Genomic DNA, 21,270 nt, shown 5'->3' with positions numbered 1-21,270 from the left:
TGGATCTCCCTGAGAGGGAACCTTCCAGTGCTATTGAAAGGACCACAGCTGGTGAATCCAGACAGAGAACAAGGCAATTCTTCCCGGCAGAGGGCCATGACAAGCCAGCCGAGTCTCTACACAGCTGGGTCAAACACCACACTCGTACACTTCAGACATGTGGAGCACACGGAATTGATCTTGCATCAGTGGGCAGGAATAAGCGGAGCTCAGGAAGTAGTTTTTATTCTGCTTTTTAACTATAACAGAATTCCAAGGATGCACACATCCATCTTAAGAGCTACATTTGATTTATAGTTTCTTTCCTCTCCCCACTCACCCGACACTGGGCATGCTAGCCATTCCAAAATTTTTCATACCTTACATCCGAGTTTGATGCAGCAAATGCTTTTTGTATAAAAAAACCCTACAATTGTTAAGTTTAAAAAAAAAAAAATCCGAAAAATGCCTAATATTAAGCTCTGGTTCACTGACATGCAAACAATCCTTTTTAATGATTACAAAATTTCAATTTCAGGCACTCCACTTTATGACAATATCATAAAAAAAATCCTGTTTCACTGCTTAACACAGAATAATATTCCACCCTAAGTTTTCAAGAGACAATTTCTGTGCGCAGTTTAAAGTTTTAAAAAAAATAATTGTATTACCAAGTTTTATAAGCTCTCTTTGAAAAGCCAAGGTAGTCTCCTGTAAAGCGTTAATTTTACATCAGCTACATTCTAATGGCAGTTTATAGGAAGTTCATAACACAATGTCCAACTATTCTCTCATATCTTCACACTTGATTGCAGTTTGGTTTTTTGTAATATTTAAAAGGCAATTCTGCCAAGTGTTAAAGTGTCAAGAGCTTGTGCCAATGTTATTCACAGACATGACCACAAGAAGAACCACCTTCCAAAATTAAGACTAGTGTAGTCTCAGTCAGGAATAATTTGTTCATGAGCTTGTCAAGGTCTGCAGTATTCAAAATGTCAACACTGCAACAAAATCTTAATCTTTAAGAATGCTCACTAATGGGCAAAAGACTAAGCATTCCATTTTGCTGTTGAAATCAATCCAACTGATTCAATTCTTATCAAGGAGGTTTTAATTTTTAATGTCAGACTTCAGTTTATGGATAGACAGCTAAAGTGTATTCAGGAAGGAGCTTGACTCCTGGCATAACTACAGACACAAAGGAAGAGGAAGAGGGGCAGAGGAAGAAGGGCAGAGGAAGAAGGGCAAGGGCTGCTGACACTATAGTTTCTTAGAAGAGGCAAGGGCCCTCACATTCTACTTAGCTGAGCAGAAAACGGAACTCGTTCAAGAAGCTTAGCTGCTTAAACTCAAGAACACTGTATAATATCTGTTGACAACTCCTTTCCTCAGAAGGCAGCAACAAGCAACATTCACTCTTACTCCATTCAGTATTCTCAGTTCTTAAAACAATTCTTGTTATGAGATGGGTCTTCTAGAATTATAAACTTTAACACCATTCTGCATTGAGGAGCGAGCATATTTTGTCAGAAGAGCACCAACTGTTTGCTTCTCTGCACATAAGTCTCTGTAGAGGAAATAAAGCAGATGACATTGGCGTTAAGAGATATTCTCATACAAAATGAATCTGGGAAACACTTGTAAATATAGCAATAAACTGGATTAGAGTATTGAGAGAAAAAAAATATACTATTGTAAGTGTCACATAATGCTTTAAATTACCTAAAGTTTAGAACTCGGCTTGACATTTAAGCAACAGGCAAAACTACATCATGTACTTCAGAAACACGGATTTTGTTTTTTAGGGGGACTTGGTTGGGTTTTATCATTACTACTCTCTAAAGGGTTTTCAATCTAGCAAAACCATTAGCTTTGAACTACTTAATTATATTACAGTAAATTTAGAGCCACTCATAAAGGTTTGGTGCAGTCACTTCTGGGTTACCATCTATATCTGCTCACATGTGTCCTGGCTGGGCCTTCCAGGTAGCACTGTAGTGTACATGTTAACCACCACAAGAACAAAGGACGCAGTACAGGAAGCACTATTGCTCTATAGTTCTTGTGTTGTAAATACGGAGACTGATTATAAATGTCAGGAGGTTTATCCTTTGAGTTAAGTCTGCCTCAATCAAGTAAGACAGTTATCGCCCATTTAAATTCAGTAGGACCAGCTTTTTACACAAGTTTAAATCCAACGAATATAGCTACAGTTCCCAGGGGTGGGGATTCTATTCATACAGAATTAGTATTCATTTAAAATGGAAAGTATAGTATTTGAGGCAATCATAGCTGATAAGAAGTCACCTATGGCAAAAAGGGAAGAATATAACACTGATTATATTTTAATAAAAAGAAATCTATCCTTACTGTATATAAGGGGTAATATCCACTTCTGTCCACTTTTCCCGTATGCTGAATAAGCTGTTGAATCTTTCCTGATTGTCTTCAGGTAAGTCTTCTACTTTTAGCAGAAAGATGGTCTCTGGTTTTGAGCTTTTATCCATGACAGCCAAGCCCTGTAGATCAGCAGAGAGAAAATGTTAAGTAAAGACAAAACAATTAAACTTACTTCTTTCTGGCAATAATCCATACAAGTTGCCCTTTGCACCTCCAAAGCCTTCTAAAACTGCACTACTAGAGGCAAAGTGAAAAAGTATCACAAAGGCGCTGTTTTACAGGCAGTATTTATCATTTCCTTTATGACAAGAAGGGAGGGGGAAATCCATTAGGTCCCAAGATCTCTCTGCCTCCTTTGAGCAGAAGGATTTCCATAGTGCTTGCTACTCTACTGGCTGTCACTACAATCTGCTCAACAATAGCTTCAGCTTCTGTTCTAGTTACATTTACAAGTCTTAGCTGTACAGCTGAAACTTTTCTTCAAACGGTGAAACATGCCAGACTTACAGAAACCCAAACTGTCATGATTCCAGACTACTGATGCTCATAGAGGATGTCCTAAGATGTACTTTAACTCAAAAGCTGACAGAAATAACACCATCAATCCCCATTAATCGATAAAATCCACATATGACACAAGTCAGTTAACAGCCTACTCATGAAAGAATCCATACTTCTTTATGTTTTTACCTTAAGCTGATCAAGCCTTGTTGTCATCCCTTCAGGGACGCTTTGTTGCCAGACTTCTTGAAACTCTGATAGATTGAATTTAACTGCATTTTGCAAAAGCATTTGTGCTATAGCTCTGCATATTTTATCTTCATGCATTTCAAAGTAAACCTCCCCTGCTGAGAAACAAAAAACAGGTTATCCTGGGTTCTTGCTTTTTGATAAAAGAACAGAGAACAGCCTTGTATTTCCATTCTGTTCTACAGTCTTCTACATACCAAGTATCCTGTTTTTTTCTTTTCCTCAGGGAGTAACCTGACTTGGTATTACTTTGGATAAATGACGGTATCTTCTCCTTCTCAAGAACAAATTAAGCAGAATATTGTGTGTGTGTGCAGCACTGCCTGAGCTACAGTATGTATTCATTCATATCAATAAATGTATTTGCCTCCCATCTTTTCCCCTTTCACATTAACACTGATTCTCCTACAGCTTTCATTCCTATTTCTGAATGGCTTGTATTAAAATGTTTGCTGCCTGCAGTTGAACAATTAAACAAAACTTCCACTTCCTTAATCATCCTTATGAGATGAAGGGAATAATGAGAATTTATTTTCTTTCACACTGACTTGGCTAAAATTCTCTGAACAATGTCAGGCATAAACCCTTCCACTTTTTCAGCCGTTTGGACTTCCTGCAATTCAAACTCGTTCCTTGTGCAACCTGCCTAAATATACTAAGACGACAATCTGTGTCACTCCAACTACTTTCCTATGTCCTTTAAGGTTGAGTGCAACTCCTACTTCAGCCAAAGGTGAGATGAAAGCAACTGTGGGGAAGAATTCAGATTGAGATTAAGGCACTGAAATGTTATGTCTGTGTGTGAGATGGGCAATGGAGATTTCATCAAAGCAATCAATGGACCTTGTGGTGCAGTTCAAGGGACCAAAGGCAGATGTCTACCTCAGACAAGCTGAATTCATAGAATCATAGAATCATTAAGGTTGGAAAAGACCTCTAAGATCATCGAGTCCAACCGTCGACCCAACACCACCATATCCACTACACCATGTCCCTAAGCACCTCATCTACATGTCTTTTAAATACTTCCAGGGATGGTGACTCAACCACTTCCCTGGGCAGCCTGTTCCAATGTTTAATCACTCTTTCAGTAAAGACATTTTTCCTTACATCCAATCTAAACAACCTCTGGCGCAACTTGAGGCCATTTCCTCTCGTCCTATCACTAGTTACTTGGGAGAAGAGACTGACACCCACCTCACTACAACCTCCTTTCAGGTAGTTGTAGAGAGCGATGAGGTCTCCCCTCAGCCTCCTTTTCTCCAGGCTAAACAACCCCAGTTCCCTCAGCCGCTCCTCAGAAGACTTGTTCTCCAGACCCCTCACACCAGCCTCGTTGCCCTTCTCTGGACATGCTCCAGCACCTCGACGTCCTTCTTGTAGTGAGGGGCCCAAAACTGAACACAGTATTCGAGGTGCGGCCTCACCAGTGCCGAGTACAGGGGCACGATCACTTCCCTACTCCTGCTGGCCACACTATTTCTGATACAGGCCAGGAGGCCATTGGCCTTCTTGGCCACGTGGGCACACTGCTGGCTCATGTTCAGCCAGCTGTCAACCAGCACCCCCAGGTCCTTTTCCGACAGGCAGCTTTCCAGCCACTCTTCCCCAAGCCTGTATCGTTGCATGGGGTTGTTGTGGCCGAAGTGCAGGACCCGGCACTTGGCCTTGTTGAACCTCATACAGTTGGCCTCAGCCCATCGATCCAGCCTGTCCAGGTCCCTCTGCAGAGCCTTCCTACCCTCGAGCGGATCAACACTCCTGCCCAACTTGGTGTCGTCTGCAAACTTACTGAGGGTGCACTCAATCCCCTCATCCAGATCATTGATAAAGATATGGAACAAGACCAGCCCCAAAACTGAGCCCTGGGGAACACCGCTCGTGACCGGCCGCCAACTGGATTGAACTCCATTCACCACAACTCTCTGGGCCCGGCCGTCCAGCCAGTTTTTTACCCAGCGCAGAGTACACCTGTCTAAGCTGCGAGCCGCCAGCTTCTCTAGGAGAATGCTGTGGGAGACGGTGTCAAAGGCCTTACTGAAGTCCAGGTAGACCACATCCACAGCCTTTCCCTCATCCACTAGGCGGGTCACCTGATCATAGAAGGAGATCAGGTTGGTCAAGCAGGACCTGCCTCTCATGAATCCGTGCTGGCTGGGCTTGATCCCCTGGTTGTCCCGCACGTGCCTTGTGAGTACCCTCAAGATGAACCACTCCATAATCTTCCCCGGCACCAAGGTCAGGCTGACAGGTCTGTAGTTCCCTGGATCCTCCTTCTGGCCCTTCTTGTAGATGGGCGTCACATTGGCAAGCCTAATTCAGGGAGATCTACATGCCATTGACTATTCACGATAGCACAATTAATTGCTTAAACATCTGAGACCTCCTAGGGTATCTAAAGAAAGATTCCATCTAAATTTTACTAGTGATCTGTCTTTAGTCACAAAATTATGGCTTGTAGACACCTAATAAATCGCTTCAGGTACCTCTGATAGTTCCTGATTTTTCCCCAGTGTCTCGTACAGTTTAATAGTCCTTTTTTCCTATGAAACTTTCTCTAACAATTGTACTGATTTTTAGCTCACTGTTTGCTCCCTCCTTTTGCTGTCATTGTAGCAAATTAATTTGTTTGGGCCATCCTCACAAAATCTGCATTTACTCATGAATAACTATTTCCTTTATGCAAAATTAAAATATGCACACTTTCCCAAACTTACCGTCATCAATGTATTTCCTTCCATAGCTTAAAAGAATATGTTCTATCATCTCTCTGAAAAAAAAAAAAAATCAGAAATCAAGGTTTAAAACTGTTCACTAGGACATTACAGAAACAGTTACCAAGAAGAAGATGAAGGAACAGGTAAAGTAAAAAATCAAGGAGAATGGAGGATGGAACACGTCTTCACAGCTGAAATGAACAAATTGATAAAAACTTAGAAGTAAGTTAAGAGAGGATAAAAGGGGACATGACAGATGGGAGTTAATTCAGCGTGTCATCCCCAGAAGTCTCTTCACTTTCTAGTTATAACTAGCAAAGACTAAAATACGTAAGGAGAATAAGGAAGAGACACTCTTGCAATGTCATTTCTTTCCAATGAGAAGTGACTCAAGTCACAAATTTGGCAGTTAATTATCCCTTACTGAATAGCAGGCATTTTTCTAGACCTCTGGCATAAAATTACAACCTAACTGCAGACACTAATACTAAAGCAAGATTTCTTTTTGAGCCAAAAGCCAAATAAAGAGAAAACACTACATATTGTAAACTTAAGACTTTGTTTGAATGGTGGCCTTAAATTATTTCATTACTCCAAATGGCAGTACAACAAGCTCAACTCTCAAGATCTGAATTCAGTATTATACCAGAAAATATACCACCATCTCAGATATTACACAAGAGGTAAACTAAACATTTTTGGCTAGCTTCTGAACAAGTATTTCAAGATGGTCAGCAATTTATGGCTTAAGTGCATGCTACTTCCATCATTTGCAATTCAGCAGTAATGTTTCTACTACTGAATCAAGGGAAATATTACTAATAGACACTAAAATCAGTTTACTACCTGTCTGTCTAAACTACTAATGCCCTTGTATATTTCAGAGCCAAAGAAAATATATCATTAACACCATGGTAACTGGAATCTAGAGTCATAAGACTATAATTCAAATAAATAATTAATAATGATTGCAATTAGTAATAGTTAATACGGATTGTAGACAACTTTAAGTACTAAAAGCAATTGCTTACGTGGGCTCTAAAGATCCAAGTTCCTCAAGGCAGGTACGTAAAGGAACCTTATTTAAAGACCAGGACTCTGAGTCTATTAGCTGAGTCACGTGATTCAAGAGTTTCATCTCATAGTCAAATTCTAGAATTCTCCAATATCCTGCCAAATGGAAAACCACAAAACAGTGTTAGAAGGAAAACATTAACACCTTAATGCTATTGCCCTGAAGATACATTACAGGAGTCTGGACACTTAGGTCACACCTTTACAAAGTACAGCGACAGCATTCTCTCCTTTTCAGGATTAAAACTGAGAAGAAGAACAGAATAGTAAGAGCAAATGTAAAGGAGAAAGAAATAAAATTATCTCAATTATTCATTATTGTTTATTTAGACTAATTGCTACAGATACAAAGACACTACAGATCCCATCCCAAGATGAATCAGACCTGGAAAAACTAATAATTAATTCAGGCACAGAACTGCATGAACAGAACTGGCTGCACTGGCCCTGCGAAGTGGCAGTTCAGGTCCAGCCAAGTCCACAGAAATCCAGATGCGACAAAGCACAGATCTGGTACAACGGTGCTGTGCAGCTGTAAATGACAAGGAAAGTAATTTGTGAGATTGTCCTCACCTACCTAATGGGATGGTATAGAGAAGACGGAGTAGAAGTCTTCCCATTGGTGCTCAGTGATGGGACAGGAGGCAACAAGTTGCAACAGGGGAAATGCCAGCTGGTTATTAGGAGAATTTCTTCCTCTTGCAGAGAGTCAAACACTGGAACAGCCTGGACAGAGGCTGTGTGATCTCCACCCTTGGAAACACTCAGAACTTGACCAGCCAAGGCCCTGAGCAGCCAGCTCCAAGTTGGCCCTGTTCTAAAGTGGGGGTTTGGACCTGATAACCTCCAGAGCTCAGTTCTGCCCTATATTATTCTGTGACTCTAGGACTGCTGTCACCTGGTATCCAGGAGAAGGTTTGGGCCTGGCCAAGTAAAGGATGAGCAGGACCTGTCCCAAGGTGAGGCACTTGCTCTAGCCTTGCCTCACATGGTAGGAAGACTTCTGAGATAAACCCAGTCTGGGAGGAAGAAAGGACTATGGAAGGGCTGGGGTTACCTAAGGATCAGCTATTTTTGCCTCTAGAACTGCAGAAAGCAGTACCCACTCATCCATGAAGAGGGCAACCAGCCAAAAAATATTCGTGCTACGGGTGGGATACTCTGATGCCAGTGTTTGTAGCAGCAAAGAAGGAATTACCCTGAGAAGAGCCAGACTGGTCAATGCCTGCTTGGTTTTACCCTTTTGATCAGCTTCACAGCAGCAAAGGATATAGGAAATATGGAAGCAGATCTTAGTACTTGGAAGTAACTTGCACCTTGAAAGACAAGGAAGTGGAATGGGCCTTAGAAAAAGGAGACACAGATGTTTTTTGGGAAAAAAAAAAAACAGGGTTATTTCCTCATCGGCAATAATATTCTTTAGAGATTAATACCTTCAATTTTGCAGGCATCTATAACCTGCAATTGGTGCAGTATTTCTTCTTCACTTGCTTGAATCAGACTTAACAAATCTTCTGTTGTATACTGCAACAAGGGAAAAAAAGAAGGAAATAAAACAGGCTACCCTTACTCCTCCTTTGCTTCAGCAAGCATGCTAAATACATTGTAAGATATAACAAAAGAAACACTTAGAAAATTGATGGGTTTTTCCCTGACTCTGAATTTCCTAAGGTTTACCACACTCTGAAACTTTTCCTGTAAGTTACAACATTTTCTCAAAGGGTTATTCAATATAAACCAATCTAACTACAGGGAAGTCTTTGTGCCATGCATAAGTAATATACCTGTATTCCCAGGATGTCAAACTAGCCCAAGTAGGCATCGTAAGTAGAGTATCACAGCAAGAATGAAAAATGAATGTGTTCTGTCTTTCCTAAATCACTTATTTTAATTTTTGAGATTAAAAGAAAAGGCAAACCAAAAATCACTTATCACTTCTGGACAGAAGTCAGAACTCCAACTTAGTACCTCCACTGAGCGAAAGCCTCCTCCCACATGACCTCAACAGTTATGTGTTGTGTTTTGGTGTCTGCTAACCAATTGGCAGACATGTGGCACAGACCCAGCCACAGCACATACAGCTCCTTGCTTCTGCTCACAGTTACTTGGTGAGATGGGAGGGTGCTGTGAATACTGTGGTAAAGATTGAGGAGACATGGGAGGAACAGAAGGTATCATGAAGAGTGAAGTAAAGGGAAGGAACACCAGGCTTAAATCCATAGGAAACAGGGCTTCATCAATTCCTTTATTCACCTTACAGCCTTTTTCATCAACTCTAATACTAAAGTTTTGTTGATTATAGCGTAAGAATATTTCCTATCAAAAAAGAAAAAAATTGGATCAAGTACTTAAGATCTATTAGACTATGGGAACGCAAATGGAACACCACTAAGTTTGGAACATCCACATGTTAAAAAAACATTTAATAAATACAGAAAGGTCTCCTCTTCCTGCTATGCCATTCCTATTAGACAGTATGTTGAAACATCATCAGGCTAAGCAGCACTGAACTCACATCAGTATTTCAGCAAGGGATGACCATATTATACAGTACTTCAAAAAACACTGCTAGCAATTGGGAGCAAAAATATCCCCAGATCAGTATGCAAGTGTGTTTGAGAGTTAGATACTGCCATTCAGATAAGACCCTGCACAGGAGTCCTTGGCATTTGTTCCCCCTCTGAGGCCCGGCTAGCACTCCAACAGCTTTTATAAGAAAGCACTGCTCTCAGCTATGATGCTTTTATCAGCTGCATCACCCTTGCAAACATAAAACGGGATGAGTTGACCTGCATCATGTCCGTACCAGCAATTTCCAGAAAAGGATAAGAAATATATTACACACATTAACTCAGACGCATTCAATTATTTGAATATGCCTTGCCATCTCACTGTAAAACCCAGGATTTTAATCTGGTGCATCCTGAGCAAGCTGCGTACCAGCTTGTTTCTAAGTTTTCCTGTAGTTTGCTAAATCACATCACTACGCATCAGGCTTCCTTACAGTAATTCCTTACAGTGCTATACTTCCTTATGGTTCCTTTCCTGTAGTTCTCTGTGTATGACACAGTACAAAGTTTACATGAGAAGTTTACAGTAAGCCACCAAAACATAGTAATTTGTTTTCAAACAGATTAAAGATGGCTTATTTGTTGCCAGCACCCAATAAATATTAAGTGTAAGCAAACAACACAGCAAAAATTTTTACTACGCACATATTGTTTGGAATTCCAGTGAGAATTAGTCCCATAGGAAAGAGAGCTTTCCCATGGAGAGCTTTCAGATTAAAGTTCCACCAGTGGCATAGCTATGATTCATCTACGTTTATCAGATATATCTAGTTGTTCTCTAGTAAGCTGATACAAGAAACATTCTCCTTCAAAACAAATGGAGATCAGTCCTCAAACTAGGCACTAATGTTTGGGGAGACACTGACATGTTTTTATAAAATTAATTTAATATTATCAGTAAATACTATTGCATATGATATCTTTTTGTGCTGCTAGCCTTTGTCAACGCTTGGAATTTGGTGACAATTTAAGCCCTTTTCCCTCTGCCATCCCTTATTTTGCTGCTATGCCCTTCTATGCCTAGAACAGAGTAGGTAGGAAAAATGAAAGGGGGAAAAGGCAATGCTGGGGGAAAGATTCTGAAACTTATCAGAAATTAGACTGTTAATCATCCAGAGAGAGGCAGCATTTCTCTCCAAGGGAGAAAAGTAACATCTATGTTTATACGTGCAAGCACAAACAGATCGGCTTCAACCAAGTCTCAGTGTAAAATACTTTGGAGCAACCATTTCTGTTTTTTAAACTCAAAAGGAAAACCAACCAAACTAACAAAACTCCAGGATTTTTATAAGCCTTTTATCTGAGATCATATGCTGCACAGTCCACGTCTCTCCATTACTGTTTAGATTCTAAATTGGATTTCCTGGAAACATAAAAGGGCAGCAGCACAGGATTTTGTGTTTTCCCTTCTTGTAATGTCAGTCTTATTCTCTGCCTTATATCATCCTCATCATTCTCTGCAACTCCCTGCTTCTCCTTGTCACAATAAATTACTGATTGGCAAGTGACTTGTACTTGGGTCTCCTGTGACCTTTTACTTAGCTCATACATGACAGCCCCAAGAAGGAGGAAAGGGTGCATTATATCTTAGTAGTCATATAACTCTCAAGGAATTTATAAAAGGTTCTGAAGACTGTCTTCAAGAAACTCCCCACATAAAAAGGGAAATCCCCAGTCTCTTTCGGTGTCCTTCCTTTTCCTCTTTTTTACTAAAAAAAAGGTTGCTTACCTGCTACTCAGTGGAAGTGCTAATAATTACCAACTTGTTTAGAATAGTAGGCTTAAAAAATTAACTCAAAACAGCACTGTGAAACATGGGAGCAAAGGTATTTTTCTAGTTAAGAATGTATCTTCACTTTAATTTGCCCATTACCAATTACAAGAAAGTAATTTACGTAGCTGATTTACCTTTGAAAATGCCAAAGTCTGATCTTTCTGACTATCTGGCCCTTCATATGGATCTTCCATTAAAAGCTTCCTCAGTTTCTTCAGTTTAGGTCGACATCTCCTTAATTCCCAATAGTTATTGGAGAAGCCAGCAATCTGCAAGAAAAAACAGTGACTCTTAAAACATTTTAATCTACCATTTGGATTCAAAGAAGCTTACCAAAAATTATCAGCAAAAACTATTAATCTAGTCACTGCGAACAAGAATTTATTAATAGGATAATTACTTTAAAGATGAAACAATCATTGTTATATTTTCAATAAAAAAAAATTACTGCAAGCAATGAAGAATAAAAATCCACTGTTGGTTGATAAAAATATGTTCATAGTGCATATGACAAAGGGAACAACTCATCTCTACATGTAAAAGACAGAATATCATCATGGGATGTATTCCTGCAGTCCTCATCAACATTTCTTCTCCTCCTAACACTAAGTTATATTACTGCCATAACCCCCCCCTGTTTTATCCCGTTTCCATCTTCCCCACTTCTTCCCATGCTTGGGATCTACTTCATGGTCTTTTTACACCTTAATGAATCATCATATCACTAAGCTCAAGTAAAACAGACATTAACGAGACAGTAAGTTACACTTGCACACAACTAACAAGACATCTCCGTCCCTTACTCTGATTCAACACACAAATTTAAAGCGTGCAACAGGAAGCTCAGGTATAATCGATTCAACAGCACTAATCTAATAAAACTTTACCTTCAGACTAATCCTGAGGTGTTTCATGGGGTACAGCTCGGACTTCCTACAAGATTCTTTGAAGAGGACAGAGTATCGGAGGCCTTTCAGCATTGTTTCTGCCATTTACCAAACCAGCAGAAGTGGGCACAGAATGGCAGAGGCAGAACAGGCTCCAGGTTTGTGACTCCTGACCCAACCACTAGCCCCTCGTAAAAAAGCCGCCATGAAAAAACCTCCAGATAGTACTTTAAAATACCCTAAATGCTTTACCAGACTACTACTTTTTTTTAAGGTCATCCATTAAAAAAAAAAAAATAAATTAATGTTCCATTTAAATCAACTATAAGCAAACCACCTCTATGTAGAAGAAGTCCTACTGAGAAAAGCTCTCAGTTTTTAATCTAACTATTCCATAGCTTGCTTGGCACAAAATTCAGGTAAATACTAATTTCTAAGCTTTTTTCCCCTCCGTGTCAAATAGCATTTACCTAAGTGTTAGATTTTTTTTCCTGCCAAGTTCTTTTCTGAGCAATTTGGTAATGAACAAGAAGGCACTCTGCATAGAAGAGAGAATAAGTATTTCTAATTTATAATCCAAAGCTCGTAACTGGAGCTGGTCTGTGTGAGGTGAATAAAACGGCAGATGCTTTGGCCGTATTAGCTTGCAAGCAGCACGAAGAGCAGCACCGACACTGCAGTAGGGCAGTGAAGCCCCAGAATACTGAGTAAACGTAGTATCTTTTGCTGTGTTTCACAATTTGCAGTGTCAATACACCATGTAATGTTTTTGAAAACATTAAGAGAGCTCTTAGAAATAAAACTCTAAAAATAACTCCTAAGCAAATCACATTTATATTATGTTGACACGTGACTTCAGAGGACTAGTGAGATCATTGAACACAGCCAAAAAAGAATATGGAAGAATATTACTTCCTCATTAATCTACTTTAGTTTGAATTAACTTTTTCTATTAGCTGAACTGCTGACTTCACAGAAGAAATGATGTTGTTTTGATTATTACGTTCATCTAAGGACAAGCAGGATTACTCCTCAATGATGTCATTATATCCATTACAGCAAATAATGACCTAGTAATACTATTTCCCTAACTATGTTTAGTAGAATTTTATTAACTATGCTTCAGAAGAGCAAAGAACAATGAATTCTTTAAACTGAGAACTGTAAAATCATTCACTCCAACAAATCTTTCCAGATGCTAGTTGAAAGAGAGTCACCTTTGAATATATGTCTGTATTTAAAAAACAAGATTCAAGCATGACATGGTATAATCTGCCTTTTGGGGAAAGCACTCCTTAAGAAACAATTTGCAAACAGCTTATTTTAAAAATAGCTGCTAACGCTGAGAAATTAGATTTCCTCTGAAACCTTTTAATACCTACCACAAATAATTACTATCCACTGAAAATAAACCAAAGTTTTAACTTCTTAGAAACAATAATTATCATACATTCTGGATAAAGTTCAGTTGCCTAAAGAAGGGCCCTAGAGCCATTTTGGACACCCTAAGGTACAGCGTGCCCCCTGTGTATAAAGCATATTTATAAAGACATCCTCCTGGGGCTGTTCAATATACAAAGACCCTACAGGAGACTCGCGTCCTTCTGCAGTGGCAGCTCGTAGCTAGACCAATACCACAAGGCATCTAAAATGGTATTAGAAGCCTATATTTAGGAAATTGAATCCCAGCCAGGATTCACATACGCATATTGGATAAAATACAAGAAATTATAGAGAATAAGAAAGTAGAGAATTAAAGCAAACAAACAAAAACCCAGAAAGACATACCTGTGAATGAATAATATTACAAGATCCTTGATCTGCATTCAGCTGTTCTGGAGTTTTGCAACCAGGAATAAACAGCAGCATGTTTGAGGTATCTGCTATTTTCATGTCGTAAGTTTTATCTTTGCTGCACAACACTGCTTGTTCATCCTTTTCACCACGGATTACTAAGCTGGAAAAAAAACAGCACAAAAATAAAGATGTATTTTTACCTCTATTTCAGGATGAACACCTGTTAAACTCGTCTGTTATTTTTTCACATTTATACATTGGTAAAGAAGTTCTAAACTGCAGTTCTATTTGGTAGCAGCAGTCACAGTATATCAAAATATAAAAATGTAATTGTCAATTAATCTAAAATATCTTAACACTATGTTTTTTCCTCGCTTTTTTGAGTTCTCCCACTCTGAAAGACAAGTATTCAAGGTTTTTATGCAGGTCACGGTTGAACCTCCTCACCTGCCTTTGCACACAAAACCCCCTAAAACTCTGATTAGGTGATGCTTAAAGCCTGAACTAGTTCACTAATCTTAGAAATGAGATTACAGCTAGAATTGTTCTTTAATGAGGACTGAAACTGGCCCATTGTGAAACAAGAAAGCAGACAGAAATTGTGTCTACTGTGCAGTGTCCTTCAGATAATTCCCCTCAAAAACATACACATTTTCTTGCAAGTAATTCCAAGCAGGAAAGAAAACCTTCTAGAGCATTTCAGTACAAAGAATCAATGCAAACCCCCCTCTTCAACTCATGTACTTGATTAAATAGAGATTCTTAGTGAGGACATGATAACACCGAAGCAGGACCACAACAGGGGAACATTCAGTTCTTCCCAGGCTACACTAAATTAAGTGCTCAGATTCAATTTAATCAAACTGCTCATCTTGCTTCCAAAAGCTTGCATGCACGAACAAAGCTCAGCTGTGCCCCAAGTGGTCCTCAGCGTGATTCAGACCTCTAACCGATGACAGTTTATCAATATTGCACCGAGTATAGACAGGCTTAATAACATACATCTCTGAGGACTCTCTTCTTTAGGAGTTCTAATGTTGTATAATTTTAAACATTTTTATTATGTCACTGGCATTGCAGCAAAGGAAGAAACTTTAGAACAGTATCAAAAGCTTATGTAGAATCTGTTCTTGGTCCAGAGTTAGATGTCATGTAACCATCCTACCAAACACCTATGCTAATACTGTATGTCCTTCGCTGTCCTGTTCGTCTAACTTGTAGGCACCCTGCCATCCACCCGACCTCAAGAGTTCCAGTAAGAAAATCTCAGAAGCCAGAGGGATTCTTTTAAAGACATAATCTCCTTTCCTAAACACAAATTTTTAGGCATCTATCTTTAGATGCCCGGCAAGAAACTCCCCTCAATTTTGGTTAGAAGTCTCCTGAGAAGCACTTTTTCCATATGAAAACAAAAAAAAAAGAGAGAGAACAGTCACCAGTACAACAGCCTACAGAAGTGGGAAACTTTAGAAATAAAGTTGCTATCCGATCAGATTGAATAGTCTGGGAACAGGAACCGAGCGTGTTTTCGGTCCTTGTCACTGACTGTAACAATACGTGAACCATCCCCGATCCCGAGCTGTAAAGGGTGGAAAACTCCAGCCTCCCGCCGCGGGGCGGGCCTGCCACGGTCCCTCAGCCTGCCTCGGGTCGCCGTCCCAGCCACCACGGCCGCCAGGCCCCAAACGGCGACGGGGCCGGGGGGTGCCGCCGCGGTCCGGGCCGCGCCTCGCCTCAGGGGGCCGCAGACGCGGCCCCCTGAGGCGAGGCGCGGCCCGGACCGCGGCGGCACCCCCCGCCCTCCAGGGGGCGTCCTACCCCGCCCGTACCTGCGTCCCGCCTCCAGCTCGGCGCAAAGGCCCGGCTCCAGCTGCAGCAGGCAGCACTCGCCGGCGCCGGCTTGCGGACCGAAGCTGAGGCAGTGCACGGCCGGCAGCAGCTCCGCCGGGTTCAGCTTGGCCGTCTGCAGCGTAGCGTCCACCTCCGCGCGGCTCCGCATGGCGCCCGCCGGGTCGACCCGCTCCGAAAGCCGCGCCACACCAACCCCCGCCCCCGTCGAGGCGGTGCCGGTCGCGGCAAGGGGCGGGACGGGGCGGGAGGCGGTGAGGCGGGCGTCGTCGGCGCGCGCAGGCTGGATTGATCTTCTGGTTGCCTGCGATGCGCCCGGCCGTGGCCCGCGGGGCGGGCGGCAACGCCTCGGCGTTACACTGAGGGGAATCGGTCTCCTCAGCGGCAGCCGATTCCCGCCCGGCGAGGCCCGGCCCGGCCCAACCCAGCCCAGCCCAGCCCAGCTCGCAGGGGTGCCCCTCCGCCGCCGGGTCCGATCCGGAACAAACCTCCCGATTTCTGTCCGGCTGCACTAGAGCCAGGCTGGGCTGCAATGAAATCTCTTTATATGCCAATAAAATGCCATAAAAATCAACAAAATGCCATAAATAAAATATATCTATAAATTACAACAAAACCAGGCCCAATATGGGAGTCCCTGCCCAGCTCTGACTGAGGCAGCACCCTATTAAGTATTTCCTTGGCACCAGAGCATGGCAGCAAGGGTGGAGAGAGGGAGGCCGACCGTCCGAGCTGCTGTTACGGGGCCTGGCTGTGGGTGGGCACCCTCTGGCGTCACCCACCCCTGGTCCTTCTGTCATGACAGCTGTGGGAAAAGCCTGACCGAGGGCAAGTATCTGCTGCCTCTCGTCACCACATGATCCCTTAGGAAAGGGATTGCACAGCCCCCACAGAAGGCTTCATCTCCCTGTGACTCAGGGCCCAGCTGGGCTTCGTGCTGTGGCCTGACCTGGGCTCCGTCTGCTAGAGGAAGCTGTGAGAACGTGCTTGAGCTAAAGCTATGACAGAGATGAGTAAAAACCACAGGCAAGCACGATCATTGCAATGGAAATAGTCCGCAGCTGAGAGATTCAAGAGGAAGTCTATTGACATCCTTAAACCATAAGAAAAAACCGAAAGCGGATGCTCAGAAGACAGTGGCTCAGCACCTCAGGGAGTCAGTCCTCTGCAAGGAGCAGCACAGGATGCCTCTTCATTTGTACTAGTTCTTAATTTTTCCAGCCAGTTTTGTTTATCCTAGTAGTTCTTGTTGTAGATGCTTTTTATCTTGTTTCCTAAGGAGCTGAAACGTATATGCTTGTGCTGCCTGCCATATTTCTCTGCCTGTCCCTCACCTACCACTCTGGAAGTTGCTGTTCGAGTTCAGGCAAATTTGGTAGGTAAAGTTCCTAGAAGATTTGTGGAAATCAGTGACTGGACAATATATTGGAGCCCCTACTTAGCAGCTCTGATCCATTCTGAGAGGCAGCAGCCAACTGGCCTATCAGCAAAACCATGGTCATAAATCTATAGGAAACGTCTCATTTCTCAGGAAACAACTTGTATTATGCTTCTGTTTTCACTGAGAATGCTTTAGAGCAGTGACCTAACTGACAAAAACTGGTTTGTGTAGGAACTCATGAAGTTAGCTTCCTGAAACACTGATGAATCATTTAATGAATTTGGATTGCAGAGAAAATGAGGAGATGCTGAACTATTAATGTTGCTGTCAATTTATAAGGAAATGCATGCTATGGTAAGGGAGCTTGGTAGGATCCTGAAATTATTTTATAATGATGCTGTGGGATTATTTATTTGCTCTGGAGTTGCCATAGCATAAATGAGTACTGTTTTCACTTTGAGCTGATATGATGGGCTGAAACTGTCAGGGTTCGGGAGCATGTGACATCATGGTATAAGCAAGGGTGAAACTCCCCTGTTGTAGAATGGAAGAAAGAGTTGAGGAAGCAATTGATTCAGCCATCCCAACTTAACTGATCACCAACTGAAGTCAGTCCCCCAAGGTGCACGTTTGAGGCTTTAAGTGACTGCTGTGAGTGTACAGCTGAGAGGTACACCTCCTTTAACAGGTCTCAGTACAAGGGAGAAGTAGACTGAACCACTAAATAGCCTGAATCCTCAGCTGGGCTGGGGAGGGGAGGCAGGAATGAAGTCAAGTCTCAAGCAAGATAAGCTTTGGTGTAGCTTTTCAATTGACTAATGTTAATGGAAATTAGTGTTATGGGAATCAGGTTGACTAACATTGAGTGAAGTTAGCAAAACAGAAAATGGATTGTTGAAGATTATTATAGTCTTGCCTTTGAAGTTCCTGGCCCTGTATAATGTTTCCCAGGACTCAAACATCAAGGATGTGAAGAGCAAAATAAATAAAGGGCAGCTGTGACAAATCAAAGAAAGGAAGTTCAAATAACTCCAAAGCTCCATAACTAAGACATAAAACAATGAACCGCGAGATAACGTAACATATGTTATAACAGTGCACATTACCAGTGTCAGGCTGTAGTCATCAGGCAGCATGTTAGGAAGATGACTCTCCAGGTGTGATTTCAGTTCAAGTACTTGGGAGCTCTACAGTAAAATGTAGTGAGAAAATTGGGCTACATAAAATGGGGTGTTTAAATGTCAGAGAGAGATGTACACACTAGAAACTTCTGTACGTCTTTCAAAGCACAACGTAGGTAGCTGTGAAAATAAAAAGATAATAAAGCCAGCACTGGAAAAACTGGCACAGCACCAAAGCTGAATACTGTAACAGTTTATCAGCCTGGTGATAATTACACAATTCACTGTTACAGTTCTTGGAGATTATTCCACAAGAGAAGCTCAGTTTGATTAAAGCCTCACAAAATTTAGTTCAAGGATTTATTTTTCTCAGCTGAAATGCCATCCGCAATATTTAAAATTAGCATGTGTGTTTGTTGTGGTTTAACCCCAGTCAGCAACCAAGCACTGCACAGCTGCTCGCACACCCTCCCCACCCCACCGTGGGATGGGGGAGAGAATCAGAAGAGCAAAAGTGAGAAAACTTGTAGGTTGAGATAAGAACAGTTTAATAATTGAAATAAAATAATAATAGTAATAATAATAATAATGAAAAATTGTAATGAAAAAGAAAACAACAAAGGAGAGAGAGAGGGGAACAAAACCCAGGAAAAACAAGTGATGCAACCGCTCACCACCTGCTGACGGATGCCCAGCCAGTCCCCGAGCAGCGGTCGCTGCCCCCTGGCCAATTCGCCCCAGCTTGTATACTGAGTATGATGTCATAAGGTATGGAACATCCCTTTGGCCAGTTTGGGTCAGCTGTCCTGGCTCTGCTCCCTCCCAGCTCTTGTGCACCTCCTCGCTGGCAGAGTATGGGAAGCTGAAAAGTCCTTGACTTAGTATAAACACTGCTTAGCAACAACTAAAACATCAGTGTGTTATCACATTATTCTCATGCTAAATCCAAAATGCAGCACTGTACCAGCTACTAGGAAGAAAATTATCCCAGCCAAATCCAGGACAGTATCCACCCCTTATTCTATACTATCTACATCATGCCCAGGTCCCCCACTTTCCAATACATCCCAATTAATCACCACCGCTTTTCCTGTCCTTTAATATATACACACAGATATCATTCCCTTGATCTATGGGCCATCCCTCTAAAATGTCCGTTGTGTTCATTTAGTCCCTGACTTTGGGCTCCATCTGTCGTAACAGTCCTTCAGGGTGTTGTCCCAAATGCGGACTCGTTGTCCGGTGTGCAATGCTAATGCACACACCGAGACGAGGTATTTCCATTTCTTTATTTTAGTTTGCACAAAGTAGGGAGCTAGGTGGTAGTTCACAAAAGGCTAGCTCCCGATTATCAAAACCTTTCACTATTTATAGTCTTTGTCAAATGGTCTTCTCGCCTCTTGTGCTAATTAGTTCGCATGCTCAGTCTCTCTCTGCATTTGGGTTGGAGAGTTCCTTGAGTTGGTGGGCCGTGAGTCGGAGGTCGTGATCTCCCCCTGCCGGAATTACCTCTTCTTCACCTTTAGCTTCATGCTTCAACCGCTGCTGTTCGGTTCCTGCAGCTGTCTTGGCAAATTGATTATTTCAGGCTTGAATCGCCACTATCCGTTCTTTGAGGTTTCGCTTGACAGAGACTTTACTTAGCAAAACAGATTATTGTGTCACAGTTTTCTTAGAACCTATGTTAAACATTCACTTGAATATTTAATAAAAGCATTGGGTAAAATAATTGCATATTAATCAATGACAGCCTCCCGCAAACTTACATCAAGGGCAGGAGAGATGGTGTGTGGTGTTGGACCGTTGCATGCTGAAGGCAGTTCTGGTTCCATTACCACTGCGCTTTGCTCGGTTTTCATCAAAGTTTATTCTTCATTAATCCAGGTGATTGTTACTGTAATACCATTGATGTGGCATACAACAACTACAGTAGTAATGACATACAGTATTACATAGCAATTAACATCATACAGTTCAAATCATTGGCTATTCTCACCCAAAATCAAATCCCCTTGAGGTACACATCGGACTTCCCCATCCTCCCGCATTACTCACCAAGTGCACCCAGGTCCTTGAGCAAAAGCAATCCCACAAATGGGTTTTCCTTTGCCCGAGGCAGGAATAACCCAGACTGTCTTCCCCAGCATATTTTTTATGTGCACTACAGGGACTTTATCCCCTTCTACAGTACGTAAAAGTTTTGACTGGGCAGGGCCTGCTCGATTGGCAGATCCCCTCGTGGGTTCAGCTGCAGTGCCTGTCACCAAGGTTGGAGTAGCCGCAGTGCCTGTCAGATTGTTTTCCCTCTCTTCTCCCGGAGGGTGCTGCATGATACTGAGCAGTGTTTGGTAGATACTAGCCAAGGCCCAGCACAGTGCGATAGGTTGTGCTTCTTTGGAATAACCATGGCATTTTTTTTCAAGCATTCTATCACTTAATCAGGATCCTGTAGTTGTTTGGGAGTGAAGTTCCAAACCATTGGAGGTGAGAAGTTGTCTAAGTACCTGCCCATATTTTCCCACATGCCGTGCCACCGATGACCATCCAGCCTCAGGGCAGATCTCTGGGTGATTTTTTTAAATAGCTTTTTAACCCTAAACAAGACCTGAAACATCTTCAGGAGACATAGCAATAGGAGCATGCTGGCTTGAACATCCCAAGGATATTCAAAATTCTCAGGAGCTGTTGTAACTAGCCTGAAGGAGAAAGGGAAGGTGAAGGAGCGGGGGAAAGTGTCCTCCCCTGTCTCCCCCATAGATTGGTTCCCCGAGGAGAAAAGGTAAAGAGTGTCATTATTAATAATTTCCAAGAGATGACACCCAAGGTATGGAGATGACAGCAATACCAAATACAAATACCAAATTAGTCTTTTTACCAGTAATATTACCATATTATAAGCCGGTGTTACACAGTACAGCAAAATAATAATCCTGACCCATCTCCCAGAAGTGATAAACAGCACCGCAGGGAAT

The 21,270-nt window shown here is 41.9% G+C and overlaps 1 protein-coding gene across 2 annotated transcripts; it reads right to left on the bottom strand.

The window, feature by feature from the left end:
* Positions 1 to 475: 475 nt before the first annotated feature.
* Positions 476 to 15,964, bottom strand: DSCC1 (DNA replication and sister chromatid cohesion 1). Of its 2 annotated transcripts, none has more exons than XM_076329179.1 (9): positions 15,778 to 15,964; positions 13,940 to 14,108; positions 11,399 to 11,533; positions 8,354 to 8,444; positions 6,878 to 7,016; positions 5,847 to 5,899; positions 3,070 to 3,227; positions 2,350 to 2,498; positions 476 to 1,546 (listed from the first exon to the last, which is right to left on the bottom strand). In XM_076329179.1, exons 1-9 carry the CDS (start codon positions 15,945 to 15,947, stop codon positions 1,438 to 1,440), a joined length of 1,173 nt encoding a protein of 390 aa, XP_076185294.1. In that variant the 5' UTR covers positions 15,948 to 15,964; the 3' UTR covers positions 476 to 1,437. The 2 variants fall into 2 exon arrangements, with proteins under 2 accessions (XP_076185294.1, XP_076185295.1); XM_076329180.1 differs by having other exon boundaries at positions 3,070 to 3,224.
* Positions 15,965 to 21,270: the final 5,306 nt, after the last annotated feature.

The sequence above is a fragment of the Aptenodytes patagonicus genome, chromosome 2, assembly GCF_965638725.1.
Source record: "Aptenodytes patagonicus chromosome 2, bAptPat1.pri.cur, whole genome shotgun sequence".
NCBI classification, from domain to species: Eukaryota; Metazoa; Chordata; class Aves; order Sphenisciformes; family Spheniscidae; genus Aptenodytes; species Aptenodytes patagonicus.
Note: the sequence above shows the minus strand (reverse complement) of the source record. Positions and strands in the feature narration are given on the sequence as shown.

Bases quoted from the DNA above. Each gene is read 5' to 3' on its own strand.
- DSCC1 (XM_076329179.1), bottom strand. From the start codon at position 15,947: ATGCGGAGCCGCGCGGAGGTGGACGCTACGCTGCAGACGGCCAAGCTG. The intron at 7,017-8,353 runs GTATTAATCTCT...TCCATTTGGCAG, and splicing joins AGATGCCTGCAAAATTGAAG to GATATTGGAGAATTCTAGAA. The intron at 2,499-3,069 runs GTAAAAACATAA...GCTGATCTACAG, and splicing joins CAAGGCTTGATCAGCTTAAG to GGCTTGGCTGTCATGGATAA.